This window comes from Hakea prostrata, chromosome 9 (assembly GCF_041222555.1).
Source record: "Hakea prostrata isolate BN-2017 chromosome 9, UWA_Hpros_2, whole genome shotgun sequence".
NCBI classification, from domain to species: domain Eukaryota; kingdom Viridiplantae; phylum Streptophyta; class Magnoliopsida; order Proteales; family Proteaceae; genus Hakea; species Hakea prostrata.
This window is the reverse complement of record NC_142608.1, coordinates 49,585,522-49,595,278: the sequence shown is the minus strand read 5'-3', so window position 1 is coordinate 49,595,278 and position 9,757 is coordinate 49,585,522. Positions and strand designations below refer to the sequence as shown.

General features: G+C 35.9%; 1 protein-coding gene across 1 annotated transcript; it reads right to left on the bottom strand.

Moving 5' to 3' along the window:
- Nucleotides 1–4,497: 4,497 nt before the first annotated feature.
- Nucleotides 4,498–7,983, bottom strand: LOC149005420 (cysteine-rich receptor-like protein kinase 15). The gene is made up of 7 exons (XM_089169049.1): nt 7,139–7,983; nt 6,880–7,002; nt 6,557–6,687; nt 6,238–6,448; nt 5,840–6,077; nt 5,445–5,601; nt 4,498–5,319 (listed from the first exon to the last, which is right to left on the bottom strand). The coding sequence occupies exons 1-7, from the start codon at nt 7,956–7,958 to the stop codon at nt 4,975–4,977; spliced, it is 2,025 nt and encodes a 674-aa protein (XP_089025175.1). The 5' UTR covers nt 7,959–7,983; the 3' UTR covers nt 4,498–4,974.
- Between the last annotated feature and the right edge of the window lie 1,774 nt (nt 7,984–9,757).

The window sequence follows — 9,757 nt, the reverse complement described above, 5'->3', positions numbered from 1 at the left end:
CTATACTAGACTTATCTGAGGGTGAACTGGTGGGCTGAAGATAAGAGGAGACTTCTCAATTGAATCACTTGCCTAGAGCTAGATTCAAGAAAGGGTGTAAAGAGCTTAAGTGTGGGGGTATGTATATTCCCTTTAATATTTAATGGAGTGTCTTTGTTTTAAAATCTATCTTTTTACTCTTACTATTATTGCCAGAACGACTAGAAAAGCACTTAAAAATTTTGTGTGTATATTCTCTGCAAACACTCACGAGACACAACTCGTCCACTAGGGTAACCTAGGGGTTTAAAGGCTTGTTGCACATGCTAAGTGCAGCCGTGATTCCTACGAAAGTGAGTTAGTTTTTCTTTATTTATTCTCAGTATTGCTTTTATTGTTTCATTTTGCTCAAAGACTAGCAACACTTAAATGTGGGAGTATTTGATGAGCATGCATTTATCATTATTTATTTATTTTAATTTCTCACACTTAGTTAATTAAAAGAGAGCTAATTGAGTATTTTTGTGTCTTTTTCAAGAATAATGTGATTTTGGTTATTACAGATAATGTGGAGCAAAGTTGACAAATATATTAGAGGAATTATATATTAGTGGATTTAATTAAAATAAAATCATGGGATTCAATCTTGCTGCCCAAGAAATCATGAATGCTGACACCAACTCAATTAATGCAAAGAGAGCATGAATATTAGCCAAATTGGAAACAGGTGGAGGTCTAATGAACAAAATTGGTAATAAGATCTGAAAATCATATAAACAGACCCAACTTGAGTATTTTGGGAATATCTCTCTCGTTTGAACTTGGATTGCGGTGATCCAAGATACCATGGAAAGATTACAAAAATATCTACAACTTTTTAGTTTTGAGTTTTCCCAGAATTTCAACGAATAAAGGTAGAATTAGTGGATCAAAAGGATGCATTCATTGTGTCAGGGATACATTAAAGAGAAGCCAATCATAGAGAAAAAGGAGAAGACGGCAAAGGAGAAGACGGCAAACACGGATCTTGGCTCTCATCTCTCTCATTGCTGAAGAAGAAGACCACAACTCTCTCTCTCTCTCTCTCTCTCTCTCTCTCTCTCTCTCTCTCTCTCTCTCTCTTTAAAAATTGTGTTTGACTCTGACCAAAGATGTTCTTTAGCTAAGCAAACTAAGCATGTTAAGCTTTAGCATATCTAGCAAAGACCATCATTTGTTTTGAAGCATAGAGTTATATCACTTAGTGAAAAACATTGAGGATTCGAAATCCCAAAGTTCCTCACATATCATAGTTAAAGTTTTTGCATTGATTAATAGTTTAATTTCTTTGTGTTTTTCTTAAGTAGAATAAAAACAATTTAGATTTACTTTAAATTAGGTTTTGTTGAATTCAATCTTAATAACTTAGCCTTTTAGTTCCCCATAGTTCAACCCCGTACTTTCTATTGGCCAAATTAGTATAAGATTTTAATTTGGATTGGTTAGTGGCACAATCATCATAAAAGAGTTGCATTGGGATGCTTTAAAGCTCCCACGGTTCAAGTTTTAGGCATACAATATGTAACTTTGTCCTTTGTTTTCTTTGAAAGTTCTGTTGGAACCAGTGAGTTTGGGTGTAGGTGGGACAACTAATGTTGCAGATATGAATATCTTTGGTTCCTGAATATATGTATTTTAATAAAAGTTTGATCTTTTATTTAAAAAAAATCATGAAAATAATTTCTATGTGAATTATAGTGAAACTAAGCATCATAATCAATATACTAAACATCAGATTTAACATCTTTAGATGCAGATAAACATAAATCATGTGCACCTCATCATCTGTGGTTACCATGTTCACATCTTTCTCATCTGCTTGCTTCTCTTTTTCTTCATTCTTTTTGCCACTCCAATAGTCCTTCATATGCCCCGTCTTTCTGCAGTTCCAACACTTTCTGGTGATTTTGCCTTTAAAATTTTCCTTTCCTCTAGATAGCAATTTGCCATGACTTTGACTTCCTTCCACCCGAACTTTTACCCTTTTCTTGTTGTCTCCCCCTTGTGTCTGCTGATAATATAGTTCTAAATGAGGCCTTAGAACTTTTTCTTTGCATTTCATCACTAAGTATAAAACTGACAACATCATTGAAGACTAACTTCCCTGTAATTGTCTATCAACCATAACCCGGTTTTTTTCAAAACATAAAAACAACAGAGTTCTATGTTCTCATCAAAAGTCACATTCACATATTGCAATTGTAGAAACCATATTAAACTCATTCAAATGATCAACAACAAGTCCAAAATTAGGCATGGTCATATAAAACAATTTTTTTCATTAGAAATACTTATTTAGAGGTAGAGGGTTTTTCGTATAACTGAGTGAGTCTTCCATCACTTTTGACATACGTTGCGGTCTCTTTTGTGATGTTGAAGGCAACCTGCCACATGTGCGACAACCGCATCGTAGCCAATGCCTTTCGATAAAAATCCTCCATTCATCTTTCTTTATTGGGTAATTTTCATCTTGGACCCCCGAGGTTTGATCTATGTCATTTTTAGTCCAAATAAATGGACACTTTGCATCTGCCTCCCTGAGGTATCCAATAAGATTAATTAAGGATAAATTGTGATTTTATGACCAAAATACCCTCATATCTATTCTATCTTAAGATTTGCATCATTTTTTTTATTTTTACATTTTTACATTTTAAGAATTTAAAGTTTCTTAATTTACGAAATCAAACCCTTATTTACCCGACTCTTAAATCCCTCTTGAACTTGAACTGTCCCAGTGGAAGCGATTATTCAACTACAACAATCGGCAATAACTCTGCCGCTTCTTCAGCCGTTCAGTAGGCAATGGAATCTCCGGCGGGATCTTTCTTCTTCACTCACCACCATCATAGTCTTCTTGGCTTCCACTTACTTGCGTCGCTGATTTGTGGAAGAACCTGAGGAAAGATTACATTGGTTTTCTGGAAATATAGTTCGAAACACTATGCCCATCTTTAGTTTTTAATCAGGTTTACATTTTGCCTCATATAGGTTTCAGTTGACAGTTTCGAGTAGAATGATTGATGTTTGTGATGTCAGTTCATTCAGAAAGTTTCTGTGTTAATCGTTTATTTAACTTGATTTGATTCTACTTAGTCAAATTTATTTGTGATGATTGTTTGGACACCCATTAGCTGTTTGGTGGAATGTTTGTAAGAAACATTAATTCCATCTATATCAAGGATCTATAATACCAAATATTTGAGATTCAGTTTTAGTTCCTGCTACTTATTTGATACATTCTCACATCTTATGGGTGGTTTTCAATCCTATCTTTCTTTTATTGTTGATATTCTAACCCTTGGGTTTACTTCATATTTGATTTTTTATTCACGCCCATCCTTGATAACTGATTTAGCATCAAGGAAAGCAGAGGAAGCAGTATATGCGCTTTTTAATTCTATAGTTTCTCTTTGGAAGATTTTCCCTAACAGAATCATGATAAAGTTCGTCTACTGAAACGGCTCAAGTAGTGGAAGCCAAGATGACTCTGTGATGGTGGTGAGTGAAGAAGAAAGATACCCCGGAGATTCTATTGCCTCTAAAACGGCTCAAGAAGCGGCAGAGTTACTGCTGATCGTTGTAGTTGAAGAATCGCCTCCACCAGGACCATTCAAGTTCAAGAGGGATTTGAGAGTCGAGTAAATATGGGTTTGATTTTGTAAATTAAGAAACTTTAGATTCTTAAAATGTAAAAATAAAAAAATGATGCAAATTTAAGGTAGAATAGATATGAGGGTATTTTGGTCATAAAAATCATAATTTGTCCTTAATTGATCTTATTGGATACCTCAGGGGAGGCAGATGCAAAGTGTCAATTTATTTGGACTAAAAATGACATAGATCAAACTTCAGGGGGTCCAGATGAAAATTACCCTTCTTTATATTGTCACTTTCTAGATAATAGGAGATAGAGTTGTTTTTTATATAAAGGTATTCCATCTGTGATTGCCACCACGTAAAGTTATGCCCATTGAAATTCTCAATCTTTGTATTTCCGTATCTGCCATTACTCCACTCAATCTAAAATCTCCTTTTAGCTCTACTCTTGAGACCAAGTTGTGATGCCACTTGTTAAAATAATAAAATAAAATAAAATAAAATAAAATAAAATAAAATAAAATAAAATAAAATAAAATAAAATAAAAAAGAAGAAGAAGAAAAAGAAGAAGAACAATTACATAGTTCACCCGAAGATTACATCCATGGTCAAGTAGTATGGTGTTTCATTATGAGGAACATACGTAGTTAGTTTTTCTCTACCCACTCTTGGTCCCTCTTAACCCAATTAAGAGACTATAATTAGTCACAAAAAAAAAAAAAAGGGACAACGACATAGTACCCTGTACCCAAAAGGTATGTCGAAAATTAATATAGAAATTTAAAAAATCTCTAAGAGCCATTGCAACAACTTCCTTGTGTGCACCGTCTATGAAATCCAAAGTTAACACAATTTTCTCTGTATAATATAATAGGATTCTTAATTACCCATTGGACTTCTGTTATTCAATTTCACAACCCAAAATTAGGCTATTTCAACTGCACGAATGACCTTATAAATTGCTCAAGGTTCTCCAGTTATGACTGTTTCACTATGGTACCAGTTGTTTTGTTGAATTTGCTTCATCAATAGGCAATAGATTCGACTTTGATCGTTATGGACTGATACCAAAGTCGAGTCCTATACAAGCGGATCTTATCTAGTAGCCAGCAAGGTAACAATGTATCCCAAACTCGTTTGTATTTTGAAATTTTAAAAGAAATGCTGTATACAAATAAGAAATATAGATGTGAATCATTGACCTTGCAGTGAGGTGCGATGAATTCAAGTGAAGATACACCTTGGAGTAGCATGAATTCAATTCTGTTTGACTTCCCATTTGCAGATCAGTAACTCACCGCCCTGTAATACTGATACCAGATACATTATTGTAGTAAACTTCACTTTTCACCACTCTATCGAGGAGATAAATCAGTAATTGACATTTTATTTATCGATTTTCCTTCTGACGGCTCTGTTGATTGACTCGATTCTGTTAACCTTGAACTATCTGCAGAAAATTCATACAAGTTGAGATTGCTGCCCATTTGAGAAGCTGAGGATGCAGGTTGTGGGAGGGAGACAGAATAGCTATTGAGCATCAGAACAACAGTGGCCATGGTGGGTCTGTTTGATACATCTTCTTGAATACATAGTAGTCCAATGTGAATGCATCTGATCACTTCAGATCTATTGTAATGTTCCCCCAGATTTGGATCTACCAAAGACAAAGCTTCACCTTCCCTCCATTTTCTCCAAGCCTAAAACAATATAGCAGCATACACATATTAACTTGCACAAATATTTTGAACTTCCGTTTGAATAGCACCACCTTTCTATGGTTTTAGAATTCAGATTTCTCAATGGTTGATAAGTGTCTACTCACATGATTGAGAAGGTTTTCCTCGCTGCTCCCAGATAGTTGATTTAAACTGTTGTTCCTTTGGCCACTCACAATTTCTAGCAGTAAAACTCCAAAACTATACACGTCTGTCTTGACTGAAACTTGTCCATGCATTACATACTCTGGCGCCATATATCCACTGCATTTCATCTCAATATAATTAATTAGTTTCAAGTAAAGAGGATGAGTTTAAGATTACATGCAATCAATAACAAATATGTTTCATTCAAGAACTAATCTTAAACTAAGTATATCAACTCTCCTCTGGTGGAAAATATAAATAGATTAAAATACAGAATGGCTTGAAAATTATTTAAGCCATATTTGGTTAGACATGACGTCTGGTGAAAAAATGGATTCAAAGAGATTAAACTTACTATGTTCCGACAACCCTGTTAGTATGGGATTGAGATTGGTCAGCTATGAAGAGTCTTGCCATGCCAAAATCAGCAATTTTTGGATTCATCTCCTCATCTAACAAAATATTGCTGGCTTTTAGATCTCGGTGAATAATCTTCAATCGAGAGTCTTCATGAAGATAAAGAATCCCTCGAGCAATTCCTTCAATGATATTGTAACGATCTTCCCAATTCAATTGTGAGCTTTTGGATGGATCTGCGTATACATGACCCATAACAAAGTACTAAATCGAGATTCAAGTCATTCATATAAGCTCATGAAGGTCATAATATAAAAGCAGTTAGATATATTTAGCTGGGCACACCCCAAACAACATATTCAAGTTTTTTTATTGGAAGGAGAAAGAGAGCCAAACCAAAAATATAGCGATCAAGGCTTTTATTTGGAACAAATTCATAGACGATCAGCTTTTCCAGTCCTTTAAAGCAGAAGCCAAGGATCCTAACAAGATTTCTGTGTTGCAATTTGGCGGCTAATTTAACCTCATTCTTGAATTCTATTTCACCTTGTACAGAATTTCTTGACAGCCTCTTTACAGCCACTGTTTGGCCATTTGAAAGGTTACCCTGAGTATAAAATCTAAATTAGGAGATACAAAAGATTGCAATTTCATCAAACATTGTTTTAAACTATCTTCTTTGATTTGAATATACTTAACCGAAAATATTAAGTACCTTGTATACTGCTCCAAACCCTCCTTCTCCAAGCTTATTGTCATCTGAGAAATTGTCTGTGGCAGCTTTTATCGTATCAAAGTTGAATTGTATGAAGTCAACACTTGTAATATCAATAACATCATCTCCATCTAAACAGAGTATGTTTATCTAGTAAGTAATAATAATTGCAGATGCAGATCTAAGCATTTAAACTTAAACATGGAGATAATAAGGAGCCAAACATCGGCACACATGGATCAATGCAAATGGATTTGAAAAGGTTCATCAAGATAATTTTTCCAACATGTTGTCTCACAAAATTACAAGCCAGATTCTCTTACCTTCAGCTTTAAGCTTCCTCCTTTGAACACGTCGGTAGAGGATAAAGATTATTACGACCATAATAAAAGTCACACCATTAGCAACAGCAAGGATGATGACTTTAGTTGAATTTCTCCCTTTACCTACAGCAGTCAAAAATAAATATTCTTATTAATTAAATCCTTTTTTCACTGCAAAATTTCATACTTAATTTTCTTGTATTATGCAGAGAGTCCATAAATTATAATTTTATCTAACTCAATTAAATACATAACATACCAGGTGTGATTGATGAGTTTGTGGATGGAGGAGTTGCAGGAGGTGATGCCACGATTTCATAGAAAGGACTGTTGAACTCGAACCGTATATTACAACTCGGTTTAAGAATTCTCCCACCTTGTCTCGGATAGATTAACTTGGGAACATCAAGATTAACACTCCCAGTTAAGCAATTATTGCACTCATTCGAAGTTATATCAGGAGTGCATTGAACTAACCCATAAATAGTATCGAAGCCTGTATAATAGATCTCTTCACCTGCTGCATAGTGCTTAGGAGTAACAGCAAAAGAACCATTAACAGCTTGATTCACAAGCCGATGCAACAAATCTGCTACAGTTTGGTTATACTTATCCAGTTTGGTGAAATTATTTGGGGCAAGAGCTTGCAAGAATGGTTCTTGTTGCAAAACCGAGAAGATGGATTGGTTTGCGTACCTTAACATACATTTATCATAATACGCCACCGCTGCAGTGTTGTTGGGACAAATTGGCTTGATCTCTGCACTGGCTGTCTCTATGCAAGTTTGACAATCATTGGAAGTGAGATCGCCTCTACAGAGGAAGAGACCATAGACCTTATCTGAACCATCGCCGATGGTGGTGTTATAGAATCCGGTACCGGAGGTAGCATTAGCATTATACGATAGAGATTGGAGGAGGAGATCGAGATTAGCTAAGTATTTGCTGCTGTTTGAAGTGTGATTAGCATATGAAAGATACGTACAAGAGTATGCAACTGGGTCGGCGGTGATGGTGCTGCCCAGCATGAGAAAGAGCATGGAAGAGATGAAAAGGGAGAGTGATGGTGTGTTAGCCATCACCGCTTTCGAGACTGAGAGCTATTTAATTTGACTAAGGACATTAAACTAATGAAGCCTATTGGGATTTTTATATAACATAAACAGAACTGGAGTTTTCAAGGAAAAAAAAAGAGAAGAAAAAGTGAAAGAAACAGACACAGGAGTTTCACTTTTTAGTCTTTCAGATTTCTTGCTACCTTTTGGGTGGATAGCAAATAGACACGTTGGTCCAACGATTGATTTTAGCTGGTCCATCTTCTGCAATTAACGTGTTGATTGGCTTCAAGTAGACATGACGTCAACTGCACCAACGAGGCTGCAAGTCATTGATTAGCTCTCAAATGTAGTACTGTGCTGCGATCAGCCCGTCTGTGCTCCCCAACCAATTTATGACCCCACAATATAGTGGAGCCTACTTCAACCAATAGACGCCGAGCTAGATCTCCATCTCAACCATCCATTTTACAAAAATATGAATACACTTTTTAAAAATGGTTAGGTCAAGATCAAAAAATCGATCCTTCGCTGTAAGTGCTGCACATGTTGCGCACCGCCCAAGTAACTTTTCTCTCATCAAAGGTACATGAAAGTCAGTGGCGTCTAAGACTCGGTAGGTTGTGGTCTGTTTGTTTTTGCAAGTTGCAACCCTTTTGTCTGAATTTGTTCAAAAAGTAAAAAAGTCCTAAATCTTTTTACCTGTGAAAATTAAAGACTATTTTTCACACTTTTTCTTTATTAAAAGACTTGCTTTTGTTGTTGAACTAATTTACTTGATTGCTTTCAAGTTACAAGTTGTGTTTATATACATCAGAGAAAGAGTTTTAACTCTATTGGAGACTACAGTGGTTACAAGGTAGATTGTGTTTAGAGTTGGAATCGATAAGTGTTACAAGGTAGATTGGATAAAGTAGAACTGGTCAAGAGAGGTTTGAGTCAGGTGAAACTCAATAGTTGAGATAAGGTGAAACTCAAGAAGACTAGGTAAGGTTGGATATAGAGACCCAGTGCTTCACGTTTCATTAAGTTGGTTAATATACCCTATCTCAAACTGATGGGACTATCTGTCACATTGAGTTTGGCTAGTAACTTCTTGAACCGTGGTGCAGTTAAGCCTTTGGTGAATAAATTGTCAATTTGATCATGAGTGGAGACGTACTGCACCTGCAAATCCTTGCGAGTCACATGGTCTTGAATAAAATGATAATCCACTTCAATGTGCTTTGTTCGTGCATGAAAAACAGGATTGTTGCAAGACTAGCAGCACCTATATTATCACACCAAATGAGCGGTACATTGCAGATGAAGATGCATAAATCCTTAAGAAGTTGGTAGATCTAGGATAATTCGGCAGCAGTGACAGCAAGGGCACGATACTCAGACTCTGTACTTGAGCGTGAAACGACAGGTTGTTTCTTTACTGCCCAAGAAATTAGGTTTGGCCCTAAGTAAATACAGATTCCAAGGATGGATCGTTTGTCATCAACATCGCCCGCCCAATCGGCATCGAATAAGCGAATGGGGAAGGACGAGCCCTTGGTGATTTGATTGATGGTCCCTTTAAGATATCGTAGTATCCTTTTAATAGCCTCCCAATGAGGAATGCGTGGAGAGTGCATATGTTGGCATACTTGATTAACCGAGTAAGTAATATCTGGCCATATGAGACTCAAATATTGTAGAGCACCAACTCTGTGCTTCTATAAAGAGTAACATCATCATAGAGATCACCATCATGGGCAGATAACTTGGAACCAGCAGTCGTAGGAGAAGCTATTGGTTTTGCTTCAGTCATTTTTGTTTTTGTTAATATATCTGAA

Excerpts from the sequence above, each read along its gene's own strand:
- LOC149005420 (XM_089169049.1), bottom strand. The coding sequence starts at position 7,958 with ATGGCTAACACACCATCACTCTCCCTTTTCATCTCTTCCATGCTCTTT. Across the intron at positions 7,003-7,138 it reads AAACTCATCAATCACACCTG|GTAAAGGGAGAAATTCAACT; the intron begins GTATGTTATGTA and ends TGACTGCTGTAG. Across the intron at positions 5,602-5,839 it reads AACAGGGTTGTCGGAACATA|TGGATATATGGCGCCAGAGT; the intron begins GTAAGTTTAATC and ends GATGAAATGCAG.